The 20,904-nt window shown below is 46.8% G+C and overlaps 1 protein-coding gene across 1 annotated transcript in view; it reads left to right on the forward strand.

Annotated features, from left to right (window-relative positions):
- Window positions 1-9,895: 9,895 nt before the first annotated feature.
- SASH1 (SAM and SH3 domain containing 1) overlaps window positions 9,896-20,904 on the forward strand; it is a 297,134-nt gene continuing 286,125 nt past the window's right edge. Inside the window, exon 1 of the mRNA XM_045844033.1 lies at window positions 9,896-10,013. Within this exon, the coding sequence (XP_045699989.1) occupies window positions 9,969-10,013 (45 nt within the window). The 5' untranslated portion in view covers window positions 9,896-9,968. The remainder of the gene's footprint in view (window positions 10,014-20,904) is intronic.

Consider the following 20,904-nt stretch of genomic DNA (forward strand, 5'->3'; position numbering starts at 1 on the left):
AAGTCCCTATCCTACGGCAGCCATGCGGCAGGTCCTGGACGAGAACTACCCAGCTGAGCCCAGCAAATCCACTAGATGACGAAGGATAATCATCTATTGTTATTTTAAGCAACCAGAGTTGGAGTGGTTTGTCATGTACACAATAGTAAATAACAGAAATAAGACCACAAGGAAATTTTCTATATTAAAGAGCTACTAGTCAAAGCCCAGGGAAAGAGCAGGGAGGGAGGGGATCCTACTATAAACACTGATCTGTAATTCACAATTCTGTACCCTGCGTTATTGTTTCAAAACTTCCAGAAAGGCTTGATTAGATTTTGAAAGGATATATGGCGTTCAATGAATATTGGTTAGATGCATAAGGGAAGGACTGAATGAATGGATGTTTCCTATTATTTAAGTCCTCTAGTATAAAGCATCTAATGACCAGGAACCAGTCAAGAAGTTTCATTTAAAAAATCTGTTATTTCTAAGCCATTTGGGGATGTAAGCTCTATTCTAAGCAAGTTCCAGGCTTAAAATAGCAACTAAGAGAACTTCAGAAATAATGACAGCGTGTGAGCTCATTCTGTGGCAGCGATGCACAGAACATGGATTGGGGATGAGGAGATGCACTTGGGTTGGCAGGGTGAGGAAAAGTCTTCTTCCTCAGGTGTGAGGCCCACATTGCGCTTGAAAGGTCGGGTGGACGACAGAAAGGGCATTCTGCGTGGGAAAATGTTTGGGAACAAGGGCCAAAGGCTGGAAGCAGGATGGGTAAGAACTGAAGATTTTGCGGCAGGGATGAATGCCTTGAATGTCAGCAGGTGCCCAATCTGTGGAACGAACGCAGGGCGATGTGAGACAAAAAGCTCAGCATGATCGGAGCTTCATCAGGGCCTTAGGAGACTGTGCGCTCCCATTGCTGGGAACTCGGTGTGGCCTGGAGAGAGGAAGAAGGGCAGGGAGTGAGCCGGGACACAGGCTGAGAGCCTCCGTCCCTTGGGCTTGAAAGTGTGTGGGGTGACCCACATCTTGTTCCCTTGACCTAAAAAAAACAGCGCTTGGGAGAGCTGGCATGGAGAACTCTTTGGAGCTGAGGGCGTATCTTGTACCATGGAATGGGGCACCATCACGTGTACTCGGAGCCAGGGGCACGTTGGAAAAAACCTTCATTTCCCCTGTCATTCATCTGACCCTGTGAAGCAGGCAGCACAGTGAGTGCGGGCGTGGCCTGCCCAGGACTCCCAGCTAGGCAGCAGGCGGCCTGGGCCCAGCTCTTCCACCCACCGGTCAGCCTCCCACCAAACTCAGGTTTTATGCAGGTTTTATTTTCACCAAGGCTCACCCGTGTCTCCAAATGACCTTGTTTACTGCAGAAAATAATGCTGTGAGGCCGCTCTTCGAGGCTGTTCTGAGGAATGGCACATTACTCTTTGTTAGAAATATAATGATACTGATTACTAGACCAAAGTAGAGGATGCCTATCACTGAAATAATTCAAAAAGCTATTTTTGTGGGTCACATTCTGTGTGATAAAAACTGTCATTTTAGTTGACTCTAAAGGACACATCCCTCTGTAAATCCACACGGCGCGCGGGGCTCTCTGCGGAAGGTGGCACCTTCTGCAAGGGGCGCATAAATGACTCGGATCCGGAACGGAGGAGGAGCAGATAAATAAAGCTGACAGGTCACCGTGGAGGTCTTCATGACTAAATTATTTGGGGAGGCTTTGTAAGTTGGGAAAACTGATCTGCAACTAATGCCCCTTCGGTGCCATTTATCCTGTATCCGTCTCTTCCCCCTGAGTTGGAAAAAAAACAAGAACGCAGAGTTTACAATTCCTCCCCGTCATCAATTACAAGTAGGTCTTTTTTTTTTTCTCTGCGTGAAATTGCACTTGTTATAAATGGCCCTGTGCTGGTGCCTCGTGAAGCAAACATCCCAATTCCTGAGGCACCTGTTTGCCTTAGACAGTGAGGGCCACCCATGCCCCGAGCCGCTGCTAGAGCCGGGCTGGTCCCTGTGTCCGACTCGAGTGGGAGGGCAAGGAGGCTGGAAGCCACTGCCCGGTCACGAAGCTGTTTGCCCACATTCCACGTTATTGATCTGTAAAGGCTGCTTGACTTGCAGGAAGCCAATGGCCAGGACACAAATTAAATCAGCCTCCATTCTGCCCGTGCCCTAGAACAACATCTTTCTGAGTCCGAGTGGTGATAAGGGTCAGGGATCTGGGGAGGATGGAAAGAGAGCTGCATGCGCACCAGGAGAAGGCAGGGACCGTGCGTGTGTGCCCACTGGGGGCCAGGGTCCCATAGAGGACCTTCATGTTCAGGGCTCTCGGCTGGGAAACTACTCATCGCATGCAATTTAAAGATCAGGAAGGATTAACTATGGATTTCACTGCCACTTACTTGCTAGATATCACAAAGAGGTGACATTTGTAGGAGAAATCTTTCTTTTAAAATCTGAGAAAGTCGTCTGGGAGTGTCCATGGTGATGCCTACAATAAACTGGCCAAAAAGAATCATTTACACTAATTTTAAAAAGGTATAGAGAACTGCATATTAGATGGTGCAGAAGAAAAATGTAGCCTATAAAGATAATCGATGTTTTCCCTCTTTATTCTCATGTAAGGTTTGTAGGTATGTGCTCCCGTTAGGAAAGCCCATTTGATTTGCTTCCCTTCGTAAATATGGCATGCACAGGAGAAACGGCTTGATGTACTTCCCGTCAGATTGTGTCTGTCCTGTACAACTAACTCAGTTTGGTTTCACTGTGTTTCAATAGTTCAGTTCCAGAAAGGACACAGCCAACACTTGACTGGTCACATTTTTATGTGAAACTTGTACTCCTTCGACCAAAATGAGCCCTTTGACCTTACTGAGAATGAAAAACTTACCCGTTGTTCCATCGGGTTCTGGAAAAACATGAATGCATGGACATTCAGTTTACCCAAACCCTGCTTTTCTGGGAGCAATATAGAGGTATTTTAGGCTCAGTACACAGAAACAGCTTATCTTTTACATTTTTTTCTAGTGCACCAAAAAACTGTAATTGAAGTTCCTAGCATTCTCTCCATTAGGAGTGCACTGGTAAGGATACAGAGGCTAAGCCTCGGTAGGTGTTGGTTAGTGAGCTTGAAGAAAGATGGAGGGGTGCCTAATTAGGTTATTAGAGCCAGACCTGCTATTCTATTATTGGCACGTAGGCCAAGGAATGCCTGTCACCTCCCTCGTCAGGTGGCTGCAGGTGCTGCTGTGACATTTCCAAATCAATCCCCAGCCTTCCACTCAAGGCAGAGGGAGCAACTGAATGCAGCACTAATCCGTGATCAGAGACCTTCAACCTGGCGAGGATGCTCTTTCATTGCAGGCTCCATGTGTAAGCCGTTCCCTTCCCGCTCTGGCCTCCAAATAGGGTTGGCCTTAGTACATCCTTGCAACCAGCTCCCTGCACCTTTGATGGGAAAGAGGCATGGGTCTCCTTTTTAAGATAGCCCAGTTTGTAAATGTTTTTCCAATTACAGTTTATATTCAATATAATTTTGTATTGATTTCAGGTGTACAGCATAGTGGTTAGATAATCAAATACTTCGCAAAGTGTTCCCCCCGATATTTCCAGCACCCACCTGGCCCCACACACAGTTACTGCAATATTACTGACTGTATTCCCCACGCTGTAGGGAATGCACTCTACATCTCTGTGAGCGTCCTCTGACTGCCAGTCTGTGCTTCTCAGTCCCTCCACCTTTTCCACCCAGTCCCTCAATTCTCCTCCCCTCTGGCAACCATCGGTCTGGTCTCTGTATCGATGAGTCTGTTTCTGTTTCGTTTCTTAGTTCAGTTTGTTCATGAGATCCACATATAAGTGAAATCGTATGGTATTTGTCTTTCTCCGACTGACTTCTTTCACGTAGCATAGTGCCCTCTAGGTCCGTCCATGCTGAAGAGAGCTCAGTGCTAATGCCCACAAACTATGCTCCCACAAACAATGGCCGAGCTTACTAAACAGGCCTTAACCAGAGTTAGAGGTTGTGGGTCTGCAGTTACTTTGCTTGACTTTTATTTTACCTCCCAAAAGTTAAAAAATAAAAAACATTTTCCCCTGAATATTACCAGGTGTTGGTGTTGAATCAACATATCCAAGAAATGTAGACTAATAGTAACTCTCCAGAAAGGAACACTAATATTTGACAAAAGCAATGTGTTCCCACTGGGAGAACGGTCTTTGGTGGTAACAAGATGACCAATTTAAGGGGTTCTATTTTATGGTTTAACTGCCCCTCACTCTATCCTAATTGCCTCTCAATAGGTACTTGGAGCAGACAGAGCACTTCAGCCCGGACCGAATGCTGGACGGGCAAACAGGAACCCGAGCGGAGCTGGGAGGAAAGGAAGCGTGTGTCAGGAGGCTGGAGCCTGACCTTAGTGTGTGCTGAGCCACATGAGTAAATGATGTCTTTGCCACTCAGATACGTTGAAACTTTAAGGAACAGCCTAAGAAACTACACTGGGCATTGTGATGAAACCAATGGACCAGTCTTTTGCCTTAAATGCTCTGTGAGAAGGTCGCATGATATATGGGACATCTACATCTTAAAGTTGAGCGGGGGGAATGGACGTTCCAAGTGCTGGGCATCCCTACCTGTGTGCGTCAGAAACAGGGTTAGCGTGTGACGCGAAAGCAGGATTGTACCAGCACAACACGGGAGCAAACTGTACACTTCAGGACTCTACTTAGTTGCTAGGAATGGGTAACAAATTTGATGTATCTTCTTAGTATCTCGAGCACCCAGGAACTTTTTCTAACTCTTTATCCGAGGCCCTCCTAGGTGTTGTCTGTTTAGACTTTTACCTTCTCTATGTGAAATCTATGTGGTTATTTCTAAGTAAGAGAGGGAAGAGCATTGTGATATCATGGAAAGACCATGGACTTGTAAGCCGGTCAGGCTGGGTTTGAATCCTGGTTTAAAATATTAATGTTTCATGTTATTGAAACATTCTGAAATTCTTAAACATTGGAACGAGGCCTTGCTTGTTGTTGGAAAAGCAAATAAGTCTGTAAAATGCTGAGCACGCAGAGAGGCTGTGGTTTCCTGCCCCCACCTCCACCACACCCGCTGTCTTCACCACCACCAGCCCTGCCGACTGGGTGACCGTGGGACATCCAGGGAACCTCCGGAGTTCAGGGTCTTCCTCAGCAAAACCAAGACAGCGATACCTACCTCGCAGGCTTCTGAAGACAAGGGCATGCTGGCACTTATAAAATACTAAGCACACGGCATGTGTTCGAAGTTTTAGTTCAAAAGCTTTCCCTCTTTCCCCCTCTTCTTAGCAATGCAAGGACTCGCGAGGCCTTGGCTGTTATTCCCAGGCTTGTAGTTCATTCTGATCTTGAGATTAGATTAGAGCCCGCAGGGTCACTCCGAGTGCACGCTACGTCAGACCTGATGTCTGGATTTGTGTCCAGAAATGATTCACACGCCACCGCCGGGCTCGCCAGGTCTGAATTAATCGTTCGCTTGTAGAGGGCACGAGAAACGTGTGCGGCACAGGTGCGTTCCCCTGAGCAGGCCTTGCTCCTTCTCCTGCAGAGCCCCTCGTGGCACTGCCCAGCGCAAGCTGCAGGGGCCAGCGGCGTCCCTGGGCCCCTCCCCCTTCCCTTCAGGCCTCTGCCTGCGAGCCTTCTCTTCTTGCTCAGTGGTGAGAGGTTCTTTCTGCCTCCTGCTCGCTGCTTCCCGGCCTCGCTCAGCATCTCCTGTCCACAGAGACGAGAGCACAGACCACCTTTCATGCAGACGGAGGTCCTGGCGTGTCCCCCAGGGGCAGCCTGGTACAGGGCCAGATGCAGCTGCCCCCAGCACCTTGACAGTCGCGCTGCACTGCTTGTGGAAACAGTCGATTAAAGCAGAGACGCAGCCTCAGCGTGCGGTGTGTCGCCCACCGCCCACCCACTGCAGCGGCCCTTCGTCTCCCCTCCTCTCCTGTTCCTGCGGTCTGTGGGCCTTCTTTCCGAGGGCACGGAAGGCTCCCCTCGTCGGGCCTGCGTGGCCTCCTAGGTGAGGAGTTCGTGTTTTCTGCCAGCTTTGGGTGTCTACTTAGAATTCCGTCTGTTTACTCTATCCACTCCTCCGTGCACTGTCCATGGAAAACTGAGGAGTGTCTTACTTTACGTTGTCAGATAGGCTCTGTTCATGTTCAGTGTTTGGGTGCTTCTGTCCGTGGCCCCGGAAGCTGTTTGGTCATGAGCACAGGCAGTGTGTGCAGTAAACCTCAGGAATTGCTACACTTCACGTTGGAAGACAAAGGCCAGCCTGACTTGTGGGGTGACTGGGGCGTGCTCATTGTCCTACAGGCCTTTGATCACGGATCCTAAATGGGTCTTTTTCACTTTGCTTGGTCGGGATATGCGCTCTGTCTTTTACAGTCTAAAAGCTAAAATGGCAATGAATACGATAACCACTCCTGAATTGGAAATCTCTGCATCTGTTGTTTCAACTGGTGCCACTTACCTCTGCAGAGTCAGGAAGCGATAGCCGTCGACTACCCACCCTGGAGCCCAGTGGTGAGGGCCAAAGTGGCACGCAAGGAGCAAAGGCTTATGGGTGACCTTGAGCCCAAGGGTAAAGTCACACACAGCGCTATCTAGTTCTCTAGTTGGAACGCTAGGAATGTGACTTCACCTGCGTACAGAGAAAAAAAAATTGGCAGACTTCCTGAGCCCTCCCCTCAGTGCTTGGCATCAGCATGAGGAGCTGGTGGGAATCCTTGTCCTCCAACTCAAGTGAGAAGTAAATGTGGCTTGATTTATATTTCCTTTGAGCAGCTTTGAGCGCCTGGTGCATTTTATTTTGGTCCTTGTTGGGCTCTCCTCTCCTTCCCCGGGGTTGCGCTAAATTGTGGAAGGGTTACAGGTGGCCAGAAAGGGGAGGGGCCTGGGCTGGGGCATCTCTCCTGGTGTCACCGACAGCCCGCCACCCAAGCCTCCAGTGGGCCTCGGACATCTAGCTATTCTGTACCACTCCCATGATGTCCTCTTGAAGCAGGAGGGTCTTTGTGGAAGCTGTGAGCCCCAGCTCTATAGTTTTTCCGCCTTAGACGCCCAGCTCTTTCTCCCTGGGCCCTCTGCCTTCCCAGGGTGGTGCCAGGAAGCCACTCTACTCTGGGACCTCCCTCGGGACCCGTCCCTGCCCCCACACCCGGCGAAGCTCCTCATCACATGAAAGACCACCGCCCCTCACCATGGCCTGTTTCTCAAAGACACTCTGCTCTTTCCTTCACCTTCTCTCTTTCCTTTGGGAACTGGGCTTTTAGTAAACAAAAGCCAGGAAATCTCGCAGCTAGGCCTGACTTCACTGCACGAAGGCGAAGGCGATGAGGCGCAGAGGTGTGGCGGAAAGGGAAAATACAAAAAGGGAAAGGTAGAAAAACCCTGCATTTAAACCTCCAAACATTGTTACTAATGTGTGTGGCAGCAACAAATGCAGCACTTCATTGCAGGGGAGGGTCTAGGGTTTATTTTCAAGGGACCCCCGGTCCATCCTTTACAGATTGCCCTTAATAGCCTTTAGTTGTGTTGGATAGACGAACACCAATTTTGTGCCCTCTTTTTCTTGTAAATTGTTTGCCAATGAGTAAATGTCACTAAGTCTCAAGAAGGCTGCCCTAACTTCTCTCCTCAAAAAAAGATGATTAAAACTTAGCTGTGGAGTCAGTTTTGTGTTCTGGTGACATTAGTTGAGTCAGTCACAGGCCAAACTGGCTGAACTTGTGTCTTTTTAGGAAAATGCAATCTATGAACCTCACACTTATAAAATGTTAAGGTGGCAGACGGTGTCAAAGCAAAAGTTGTTTCCCCAAGTAGATGTGCCCATGGATTCCTTTAAGCATCAAGATGTCCTTGAACTTTATTTATATGTGTGTGTGTGTGTGTGTGTGTGTGTATAATTTAATTTAATTTAGAGCCATGGGTTTATGTGTAGTTTTTTAAAAGCCTATCTAACCCTGGCTGGCGTAGCTCAGTGGATTGAGCACGGGCTGCGAACCAAAGTGTCACAGGTTTGATTCCCAGTCAGGGCACATGCCTGCGTTGCAGGCCATGACCCCCAGAAACCGCACATTGATGTCTCTCTCTCTCTCTCTTTCTCCCTCCCTTCCCCCTCTAAAAATAAATACAATAAAATCTTTTTTAAAAGCCTACCTATTTTACCTACAACAGAATAAAAAAGTACATATAATCATACTCGGTGAAGTGACTAGGAAGCCGGAAGAACACTAGATTTCACCAGTGGAAAAGAAGAGGACTCCTTGCCAGACCTAAAGAGTTGTTTCGCAGGTTTGGGGAACTGCACAGCGCTCAGGTGACTCACGCGGGCCGCTCACGCCCAAGTTACAGGTGGACTCGGCTATGAGGCAGGACCCGCAGAACAGGTCCTGACAGCACAGTGCTTCATGCAGGCGTTACACTGAGTGCGGCCCTGCTCGGGGTTCCAGGGAAGAAAAGGAAGCAGGCACTGTTAGAGGTCCCCCAACACAACCATCTTTCTCCCTCCGAAAAGTTACTCTTTGACCATTTCCCCGGGTCTCTTGGCTCATAAATATTTGTTTGTGTCTATTTAAGCAGTTTATCTGATAAGGTTGATACTGATCTGGGGCACCAAGGAAATGGAGAAACTGTACCAGGCATAAATAACTGCTTTCCTGGTAAAACTACATAAAATTAAGCCTTTTTAAAAGTCTTACCCATATTTTAATGAGGTGGGGAACCCTCCCTGCAAGAGAAAAACGATGAAAGTACTACACTGGATATTTAGATATGATAAGATGTTGGACCAATACGATGTTGGCTTCTCATTTTGCAGGCCAAGCTTTGCAGCTTAAGTTCAGCTTTGACCACAGTTACATTCTACTGCAAAGGGCCACTCAGTGAGTCCTGCATAATGAGAAGCTGGCAAAGGAAGGGAATGCTGTTAGAACATTCAGGGGAAGGTTTATTAAAGGTTATGCAGTTTGTGCACCTGAATTTTGCTTTCTGTCTTAAACTTCAACAACTTCACTGGATCTAAGTATCTAAGAAATGTTCATTGGGCAAGCAAAGGCCGCAACACCACGGAAACCGACGAGCAGCATTCTTCCAGGGCTCTGGCGCCACACCCGATCCGGACTTGGCTTTTCCTTTTGTCTTTAGCCCGCAGGGATTGCCATTCCTGCGGGGGTGTTAGACTTCTGTTTACGCGTGTTTCTTTTAAGCGACCGTGACAGTGACTAGTACTAAGGAAGATGGGAATGTGGCAAGGAGTTATTTCTCTGGAAAGGAGTTATTTCTTCTGTCTCTTTGTAAGTTAAAAAAAAAGACTATCACAAGCACAGATATCTTTATGTGGCTGCTTAAAATCACACTCCACCTGTTCTAACAGAAAACACAGAGGATGAGTCATTTAGGAGCCAACTTTGGCTCATTTCACCCACGAGAATGCCCAAAGTTGTCTCCCTGAACTTGCCACATGATGCTCGCATTCCAGATTGCATTCTTGTGTTCCTGTGCACACCTTTGAGTGAGCTGACAGATTTATAATTACTGGAGTCTGCCCTGGAAAAAAACATGCCAGAAGGAACCTACACCACCCTCCGTAGGATTGTTCTTGGCACGGTGGCAGAGGCGTGGTGTGCTTGTACGTGGCCATAGAAATTGCCATGTCTTAAGTGGCATTAATGCTAGGGGATACTTTTCTCCTTCAAGTTGTGTTATTATCTCCTTGAATGAAACACATCTCGGTTTTGAATCACAGCTAAGGGCGAGGCCCGCACCCATCTCACCCCAACATATGCAAATTGCATTTCTCCCAAGATTCCCAGCGATGAGAGAGTGCAACCGTCAATATTATGAAAGTGGCTCTGCTGAAGGGCTTGCCGAGTGCTGTGCTCAGTCGTTTGGGCAGTCCAAGGGACACTTTTGACAAGGCAGAACCAGGCATTTGTCCCTTCACTATGGAGCACTTTGCAAGGGAGGCTGAGTTCTGGAGCAGACTAATGGTAAGTCAAATGAACTGTTTAAATATCAAGGGCATCATGCTGGGCATTTTCCTTGTGGCTTTTCATAACATTCAGATGAAAGGGGAATTTATAATCAAAGGACTGTGGTTTAGCTCATTATTTTAAAATGAAACATGTCCTCTACATACCAACTGACCTTAGTGATAAATGACTTTGGACGAATTGTTTGGGTGTAAATTTTTCTCTTGTTATTGATGAGCCATACTAAACAGCTTGTGGGCACTCAAGACATGACCTTACGGAAGCAAAACAAGTCCTGACAGGAAGGAATTAGGAGGTCGAGCTAGATTTTCACACAAATGAGCGCCTCTTGGAACTCTGATTTGGATCGCGATTTTTGATCTTCTTGAAATGTACTTCCTGTAAGATTGTGTGTGTGTGTGTGTGTGTGTGTGTGTGTGTCAGAAGAGCACAGGAAAGGAGCGTTCTAATGTCTGCCTAAAACCAACTTTTCTGATGTTCAACCTAGACGTGTTTACAGCTGCTGTTTCCCTGTGTGTCATAGATAGCCACTGTGCTCACTTTAGATGAACTGGCCGTCTGAAGCCTCACAGAGTGGCCAGTTCCCAGGCCCTGGTGATCCTGGCTGTCAGCTCGCTTTACAGTTGAGTAAACTGAAGTTCCCCTGCTTGAGCAGCCCAGACTTGGGCAACAAGCTCACAGACCCCAAGCCCAGGTTCAGTGCTGTTCCAGTTGGCGCATCTCACTGTTCCACAGTGTACATTCTCATTTTGTTTTCTAATGTGAATGTAAACTTCACTGGAAACAGAAAATCCTGTCACTAACACGGTGGTTTTTAGATCGGATGGTATAGCAAATGCTCTTCTGGTGGCAGCAAGGGTGGCCTGTTGGTCTTTTCCCTGGCAGTTTGACCTGTATTACCTGTGTTTATGACATGAAATTGATTCCAAGAGCAAATTAAAACATTGGTTTCTACAGTAATCACTTCTGATCGTCAAAGAATGTTCACTATTTTTGATATCTTAGGTTTTAATGCTGTACCTCACTGGCAAGCCAAGTTGTATACTTTTGGAGAAATGAGGGTAAAAAATACTGTGTTGTTCCCAAATGTAACTAAAAAGGTACAGTTTTCAAGGTCAATAATCCAGCTTTGAACACACTTCCCTTTTTTTATCCAGGCCATTCTCTTACTTAGCAAGTGTAACCAGTTGTACTGTAGAAACAACCATTTCTATGCTATTGTAATAGATCTTTAAATTTTTGTTATTTTTATTAGGAGCTCACTTTGACAAATTATAGGTAAATAAAAAGGGTTTTTCAGCATGCCCTCTGGGCAGGAAGGAATACCTGTGCTCCAAGGAGCTGGCGGCTGACTTAGCAGCGGGCTCTAATTGGCTCAGGGGCCCTAAGACAGCCCATGGGACCCAGGCAGAGGCTGGAGCTCAGGAAATGCACAAAGGGATGAGATGGAAGCCTCACTGGTCTTCTCCACTGAGACACCCCAGCCCCTGCCTCAGGAGGTCCCCGGGTCAGATGCCCTCAGTCCCATGAGAGAGTGTCAGAAATGTAAGGTAAACCTATCGTGCACATTCAGGCTCACCTGGTGATCTCTTAAACCTTGATTACTCAAACTGCCATTTTGAGTGCTTTCTTTTTTTAGAAGCTTTCAGGCCCCTGACTCTGGCTCTGCCCCTACATGTTGTCACTACTTCCTTTGGCGGGCGGGTGGCCGGGTACCGTCAGGTCAGCTGTCCCAAGGACTCCCTTACATGGGTGGCAGTGGCTCAGCAGTCTCTCCTTAGCTCCTTCCAGGCTGGGCAATAGATAGACTGTCTGCCAGCTCTGACACCCAGGGACAGGTATGGCCAGGGCAGGAGAGACTGAAACTCGTTACACTCCAGCGGCTGCTCAGGAACCTGTCGAATCAACAGAAACGGAGTTTGGAGAGCCTGGTGCATTTTCCCAGTGTCTTCCTATCATAATGAACACATCGAACCTCTCCTGTGGTCAGCAAGTTGTTATCTTAACCGCACAGATTGTGAGACAGGGCTCTAATGATGGGCTTGGTGCTGACAGGTTCCCGAGCAAGGTGGAAGGGAGAGCTGCATGTAAGCCTCTGCCTCGGGCGCGGGCAACTTCCTGCATAGTGCTGGACATGTCCTCTGCCTCCTCCGCCTGGAGGACCAGAGCCGCTTCTCCGTCGGCAGCTCCCGGCTTGTTCTTGGTGTCCGGTCCACTAGACTCCTTGCACGTCTGCACTCTCGCAGACTGCCTGTGTCGCTTAGCAGTTCCCTTCCATGCCGGATAGTGCTTCTCTCGAAGAGGATCCGAGTGGCCCCTGGGAGCTCACATTTAGGGCTTTGCTTCCAAGTGCGGCCTCCTCTCCCCTAGGCTGTGTGATGTTCAAGGCACAGTTGACAGAATAGGTTCCGCCCTGCACACAACCTTGCGCACCGATCATACAGGCCACCTGCAACAAGGATACGCTGAACACGAGGACATGGTCCTCACTGGGTGATATGCAAGGGACAGCGGTCAGAGCAGTGGGCACAGTTTGGGGGAAGTGGACGTGCTAATGGCTATGTGGTTCTACGTGGCCACCACCACCAGGAGACCCAAGCCATCTTTCTTTTTTCAAGCAGAAAACCCTGATTCGTCCCCACCCCTTTTCTCTAAATGAGCTCACCCGAGCAAAGCGCGGGGTAAGTGCTGAGTCTGGCCTCTGTATTACTCCGCCGTGTCTGCAGAGGACTCAGAGGGAGAAGACATGCTTTAGAGTCGCGAAGGTCAGAATGTAATTGAGAGACAAGATGTACGCACATAGAACCATTAGAGAACCAAATAATGTGTAACTGAGTGGCAGAGCGCGTGGCTCAGGCATGAAATGCAACGGCGATCCTGAAGTCGGGGAGTCAAAGAGGCTTCGTAAAGGAAACAGCCAGAGAAGACCGGGCGGGGCGTGAGAGAGAGCGGTGGGCATCCAGGCGAGGGGGACACTGGTGCGTAAACGGGGCGGCATCGGGTGACTGCGCAGGAAGTGCCCGTGCAGGCCTGGGGAGAGATGAAGTTCCGTGGATCCTGGAGACCTGTGGCAGCCAAGCAGAGCAATGCAGGTTTGGCAGGCGACGGGAGCCACGGAAGGTAGTGGAACAGGGAGGTGGCTTGATAAAAGCAGTGTTTAAGGAGAATTAGGCTACCTGGATGGACTGGATTCTGAAGATTCTGGAAGCCTGTTAGAAAGCTATTGTGATAGGGCCTAAACGTGAGATGACAGTGGTCCCAGGCCATCATGGTACAGGTTGAATGGGGAGAAAGATGCATATCTCAGAGGAAAAATATGAAACACTAGTTGGTGAATCAGAGCTATAGGGTGCCAGCTACGTGGAGTTAGCAAGTTATGGCTGTCTTGTCTAAGCAACAGTCCACCTTTGTTCAGGAGAAAAGTCTAACTCTTCTCCTCAGATCTACTCCTAAGGCCAGTTTCTTGAGTTAATCAAATGCTTTCCAAAAAAGTTCTTCAGGTACCAATGCCCCTCCTGAGAGTTCAGACCAAAATTTCTTTTCTAGGCCACGCTCGTGCCACCTGGAACATTCTGTACCCTCAAAGCTCCTCCTCTGTCACAACTGGATTCACAATATTGTGGGTAAAATTCCCAAGGTCTTCCTAGCTCCTGTTTGCTGAATCAGAAACACGTTTTCTTCTTCCTCCCTGGCTCTCTTAGTTTCATTTCTAGTTAGTTTGCTCCCCTGACATCTGGGTCCTTGGCAATGTGCTTCAGCTTCAGCTGACCACCTTTGCTGGACTTGTCCTAACGCCCCTCCTGGAAAAATAGGTGCACAGTTCACCTGAAAGTTTGTAAGGGAAACAGGTTACTACCAACAAGTACGCAGATCAAGGGGTTGCATGCTCTGATGGACAAGCTGTAGTTGGATTCAAGGTAAATTTTGAATCCTAGATGGTGAGAACTCTTAAGTACCGTACGTGTCTTCTGTTTGACCTGCGGAGTGTTTTTTAATAGTTCTTTCTTTTCACCTTTGAGCCAACATTTAAATCTCAAAAGATTTTGACGTAACGATCCAGAAACAATTTTCCTTGGAAAAGAATCAGAAGATGTGACAATTTTCCTTGGAAAAGCATCAGAAGATGCTGGAGTTGAGCATTGTCCCCTGTACATGGGACACGCATTCTCCCCTTTACCTGTATTGCAGAGTGCCTTCCAGGATCTGTGCAGTTCTGACTTTGTGACTCCTGATATCACAAATCTCTCATTTTACAGAAAGAGAAATGGAGGCACAGAGAGGTCAAATAACTTGCCCAATATTACCCAAGGGGTTGGTAGCAGAAGAGGGATTAAAACTGAGTTTTGCTGTGGTTCCTCGACCCTGTGTTTCCTCCCTTTGGGCCTGTATTTGTTTCCTGAAGACAAGACCAGAAAGGTTGGCAGCCTGGAGGAAGGCAGAGGCTGGCATGGGAGAGCAGCGCGTCTTTGGACAGGGGTGTTGAACAGGTGATCTTGCCAGAGGAATCTGGGACAGTTTCTCAACCGTGACCCCTTGACGTAATTTTATTTTACTTCATTTTACTTGCTACTTATAATTCCAGGAAAGACTATACTTCATCATTAGCTTTTCCCCTTTATTGTAAGTTGTGTACTTTTTCTAAAAAGTGCACTTCAAAATATGGCAGTTGTGATATACTACTGCAAGCATTTACATTGCACATGTCCCCAATTTCTGAAGGAAATGTGCTAATAAAAACAAGGGGTGTGTGTACGTGTGTGTTTTCTTGTCCACTTTCCTCTCCTCAGCGCATCTCATTTCCACAGACCTCCGGCCCGCACTGTTCAGGTAGAGTCTCTGTCTTCAATATGTTACAGTGACATTGGCACTTGGCTAGGAGCTCCTGTAAGCGCTGCCTCCCGCGTAGTCAGCCGTGCTGTGAACTCCGCCAGCTCGCAGGGCGGACGGGAGGGGGCCGCAATCATCCTGCTTATCATTATTGATGTGGCTTCGGCGACCTCCGCCGCGCTTCTGTCCAGTGCGATTCTGGATGCCATTCAGAAAACGCCTGCTGACAGCCTTGCGAGAAATCCGCGTGCGTGCCAAGGCCAGGTGATTGGTGTCGCTCTTGAATAATGTGAAGGTCAACCACTTGGCTCTCCTTTAGTAGTCATTTTAATGAGAGTCAGAATTCTTTGTTGAGTGAATTTTAATACAGACCTAGCCCAGCCTGGCATGTCTGCTGCTTGCATGGTAGTATTCAAAATAGCTTTTTTAACTTCAATAGAAGGAGTTTGGAGATTTTGCAGGGCATTGAGAATTGGAGGATGGAGAGAAAAGAGAGGTTCTCTGTGCTTTTTGAAATATAGGAAAACTTAAAATTCTATTTGATTTCTCCTTTTGCTACTTCACCCTCATCCTCCTGAAAGGAATTATACTTCTGTGGTTGCTTCCCTTTTTTTAAGGGGCCTTTCTTCCTCCTCCCCAAAGTCTTGGAGCTTTGTCTCATGTAACAAGATCATTTCCTTACATGGTGAGGATGTCTCAGCCCCACGATGTATGGTCTTGTCTTCAATACGGGTTTCTCCCTTTCCATCTGCTACGTGAACATGAGAGTTGTGAATGAGAGACACGTACTCTGTAGAGGTATTGACAATAGGAAGTTAACATACACAAAAAAGTTCATTTACTCTTTGACTGCATTGATAAAATGTTATATAATTCATAGAATAACTTGATTAATGATGACACAGTGATGATAACTAATGTATATTACATATTTGGTAGGTGCTAGGAACTGGGCTAAGTATTTCATAGGTGTTATCTCATGTAATCTTCATAATGTCTCTCCATGCCTCTACAATATGTGAGATAATAGTCTGTGTGGGTAAGATTTAGCTCTAGGCATGCAGTTTAAAAGCGATACAGGCAGACGGAAGCCCGTGGAAACTAGGGAGTGGGACCATCTGGAGAGAGCAGGACTTCTCAAACTGGAGCCTGCAGCAGAGCCTCCTGGAAGGCTGGTGAGAGCACGGACTGCTGGGCCCACCACAGCGCGGAGTTTCTGCTGCGGTGGTCCAGGGTGGGGCCTAAAATTCTGCATCTGTAACAAGTCTCCAGGTGCAGCCAATGCTGCTGCTCCAGGGAGCACACCTTGAGAACCGCTGGCCTGGAGTTTAAGTCTGTATCCTTATAGGACAGGTGACGTGACCCCACACACCTGCCCTTGAGAAGAAACTGCTCTGGGTACAAAAAAAAGCCTCCTGCAGCTCACTGAGGAGCTGGAGTGTGTGTGCGACACCAAAGGTTCGACCCAGGGACAATGGGTGTGAGTAAGACAAATGTAGGCCGGGAGTTAGGGGCGACAAGTGAAGTGGGCTACCTGGGGAGGCAGCAGCTCAAGGAACCTGGGAGGTGCCCGAGTGGGGCGTGGGGAAGGTTGCAGGGACTGCAGACCGGCAGCCCCGAGGCTGAATGCAGCTGTGGATGTGTCTGCTGGTAGCATGCAAGGTTGTCAGGCGTTTAATTCCAAATGCTGCTGGAGGCGGAGATCCTCCCGTTCCGCTCAGCCCCCACTGTCTCAGTCCTGCTGATTCATCCGTTTACACTCACCAGCCTGCCACCGATGGCCTTGGGGCAGAAGGCCCCTGATGTATAGGGTGACCAGGCGGTGGGCGAATACCGAATTAGATTTTTCTTAATAATCTGTCATCCAAATTCTAAAGAGTGAGAGAAAGGTCACTAGGTAAATTGATCTCAGTGTGTTCACTTTCAGAAATTATACGCTGAGAGAGGGGACCCACTGAAAACCACCACGGAAGGCAGTTCTAACACGGCCGGGCGATGCAGTGTTTCCGAGTGTGGGTTCTCTGAGCTGGGCACCCTCTCAGTCATCCTGTCCTCCCTCCAGGTTTTGTCCCTCCAGTGGCTTCCTCTCGTTCCGTGAGATGACCCACAGGACCTACATGGCAAAGACATGAACCCATGGCTGAGCTCACTCTTTCTGCCCCTTCATGCAAACATCACCCCAGGTCTGCCCTCTGTGAGTCCAGAGGGCTGTTCCCCCTGCTGGGAGACAGGTGAGCCTCTCAGGGTGCTGAAGAGCCAGGCAATGACAAGTCTTGGGAGGCAATGAGCGAGCCCAGACAGGAAGAAAGAGATAAAGGGATACAGGGAGAGGGCTTTGCAGATGATGACAAAACAACCAGCACCAAAAGTGCTGGATTCTCGGAGGAAAAACTTACGTAAGAAGTTCTAGAGAGAGGAAGAAAAAAGAAAAATGGAAGGGACTGACAGAAGTAACGTGACCAAAGTCAGAAATAGAAGGCCTAAATAAATCAGAGAACTGTTTTGTCAGTGACAGACACTTTGTCTTTTAGGCAGTTAAATGAAATCACTAAAAGCTAGAAGCATGCTTCAAAAGAACTTTCACTGACAGGGAGAAATGGCCTGAGTAGCAGATGGCATGCTACTGTATATAGAGAACCTTAAAGATTCCATGAAAATATTACTAGAACTAATAAGTGAATTCACTGAAGTAGCAAGATATGAAATAAATATCCAGAAACCAATTGCATTTTCATACACCAATAATGTACTATAAAAAAGGGAAATTAGGAAAACAATGTAGTCCTGGCTGGTGTGGCTCAGTGGATTGAGTGCCAGCCTGTAAACCAAAGGATTGCCGGTTTGATTCCCCATCAGGGCACATGCCTGGGTTGCAGGCCAGGTCCCCAGTGGGCGGGGGTTGGGGGGGAGGCGTATGAGAGACAACCACACATTGGTGTTTCTGTCTCTTTCTCCCTCTCTACCACTCTCTCAAAAAATAAATAATCTTTTTAAAAACTGTCTAATTGCATTAAAAAAATAGAATGCCTAGGAATAAATTTACCAAGGGTGTAAAAGGCCTGCATTCAGAAAATTATAAGACACTAAAGAATGAAATTGAAGAATATATAAATAAATGGAAGCATATACCATGTTCATGGATAGGAAGAATTAACATCATTAAAATGTCCATACTACCCAAAGCAATCTATAGATTCCGTGCAATTTCTGTCAAGATACCAATGGCATATTTCACAGAATTAAAACAAATATCCCAAAATCTTATATAGAATGACAAAAGACCCCAAATAACCATGGCAATTCGAGAAGAAAGAACAAAGTTGGAGAATTCCTGTTACCTGATATCAAACTACACTGTAGTTTAATACCGTTTAATTACATGGTAATGTATTACCATGTAATACCATTTAATTACATGGTAATTAAAACAGCATGGTACTGATGTAAAAACAGACATGTAATCAACACAACAAAATAAGCAAGCCCAGAAATAAACCCACGCCTTTATGGTCAGCTAATATTTGACAAAAGAGGCAAGAGCATACAATGGGGTAAAGACAGTCTACTCAGTAAACGGTGGTGGGAAAATTGGACAGATAATGCAGAAATGAAACTAGACCACCTTCTTACACCATCCACAACTGGGGGGCAGGGGGCTGGGTGGAGGCAGTCAGAGAGGGAGAAAATGGGGACATCTGTAATCGTGTCGACAATGAAAATAAAGGGAAATGGATTAAAGACATAAATGTCAGACTCAAAACCATCCATATCCTAGAAGAAAACATAGGCAGCAAAATCTAAGACATTTCTCATAGTAATATTTTTTCTGACATATCTCCTCGAGCAAAGGAAACAAAAAAAGTAAACAAATGGGACTCCATCAAACTACAAAGTTTTTGCACAGCAGAGGAAACCATCAACAAGATGAAAAGACAACCCACTGCACCGGAGAACATATTTGCCGATGATACATCTGATAAAGGTTTAATATCAAAAACTTATAAAGAACTTATAAAACTCAACACCAAAAAAAAATAAGCAATCCAATTAAAAAATGGGCAAAGGATCTGAACAGACACTTCTCCAAAGAGGACATACAGATGGCCAATAGACGTATGAAAAGATACGCAATGTCGCTAATCATCAGAAAAATGCAAATTAAAACCACAATGAGCTATCACCTCACGCATGTCAGAACAGTTATTTTCAGTAAATGAACAATATACAATATACAGATGATGTATTGTGGAAATGTATACCTGAAATCTACATAACTTCATTAACCAGGACCACCCCAATGAATTCGGTTTTAAACAATGAATAAGTAAATGGCCCGATAAGTCTTTTCTGCCTTCGCCTTCTGGATCTGTTTGTTGGGCACTTGGCATCGCCATCCCCAGGCAAGCGCACTGCTTCTCGGTTAGGAGGCTTCTGGGTTGAGGCTGCTGCCCAGATGGCAGAGCTAGGGACCACATGTGCCCTCTTCTTTAAGTCATCTTCCCATTCTCTTTTGTTTCTCTTTCTTTCTCCCTCTTCTTCCTTCCTTCCTCCCCTCTTTCTTTGTCTCTCCTTTCCTTCCTCCCTCCCTTCCTCCCTTTCTTGCTGTCTTCCTACAAATAAGGAAAGAAAAACTTGGGGATTTCTCTGGCTCAGCTTCCAGTCATAACCTTGGCAGGTAATGCTTGCACAGACACAGTGAGTTGTTTTCTTATAACTGAGATTGGGGGCTGTATTGCTCCCAGGAGGAAAAACACTTATATTGACGTGTTTATGTTTTGGAATAATATTTGTCCATGTGAAAATATGTGTGAGTCCTTTTTGCCACACCATATGGCTTATTCCTATTCATAATCCAAACAGTAGCAGCTGCTGCAGAATGTGAGAATGAGTTTTCATGAAGTAAAAATGGGCTAACTACTGGATGCCACATGTAGTTTCCACTGTATCACAAGTTATTCACCAGAAACCTACATATGGGCTCCTCCCATTAAACCATTCCATTCTTTATTGATATCTCACAAGTTCATTTTTCTATCCATCTCATTGAAACCTGCCCCCAGTCGACCTGTGCCCCCAGGGACCTTTCTCCCTTGGGAACCGTGGACATGCATTATCCAAAGCTGTTGGCCACCGAAGGTGTCAGTTTAGATTTTGTTGAGTGATGACAGCTGTCAGAAAAAAAAATTGCAGTGCATTTTTTTTCTGTGGTTCTCCACGTGGCTTTCTATTTGCTGGACCACATGATAAATTTGTGGTTAGTCCAACACATGGAGGCACTGAAGCAGCTGATGACCCCCCTCGGGCCCACTTGGCCCAACTCCGAGGGAAGGGAAAGTGTAGGGCAGCACTTGTACAGACCATTTGAATGTGGTTGGCAAAAACTCTTGAGGTTTGAGAAGGAAATGATTTGCAAAAAAGGTGCTGGATACTGCTGTAGAAACCTCCACAATCGACCGTAGCCAACAGCCCAACTTCACAGAGAAGTCTCCAGAAGACACGCTCGTATCATTACATAATCATTCTGAGTCCCCCTCAAAGCTGGAGGCTTTGTGCTGATTCTACGTGTCACAAGGGTAAATTTCCAGGCCAGTTAGAAAAAAAATACTTCTGACCGAATATCCCAAAACTTGAGCCTAAAGTAAAAGTATAGACACCATTGCTCCAATTTCCCCCTTCAGTTGGTTTAGCCACAATAATATCGTGCATTTGTGTGATGGATCATAGTTCTCAGGGTATTTTCATGTACGTTATTAGTAATTGAGACTTTTCCCCAAGAAGACTGCCAGGTGACCCGAATCAATGGACATTCGTGATACTGGCATATTATCTCTGTCCTGTAAGCTTTGTCCTGTGCCCCTCACAACAGGTATCGCTAATTTCCAACTTGTACCAGCTGTCTCCCTGCAGCCATTTGTCTCTTTCAGGTGTCTATTGGTCAGCTCTCTAAGTACCTGCTGCCTTTATCACAGGTTATAATAGGGTGATTTATCAATGCCATGCTCCTCGCTCGGCAACAAGAGAGCAACTACAAGATATAGAATTGGTTGGCAAACCTGGCCTT

Source organism: Phyllostomus hastatus, unplaced genomic scaffold, assembly GCF_019186645.2.
Source record: "Phyllostomus hastatus isolate PE091 unplaced genomic scaffold, TTU_PhHast_1.1 phas_contig_40, whole genome shotgun sequence".
In the NCBI taxonomy this organism is placed as follows: domain Eukaryota; kingdom Metazoa; phylum Chordata; class Mammalia; order Chiroptera; family Phyllostomidae; genus Phyllostomus; species Phyllostomus hastatus.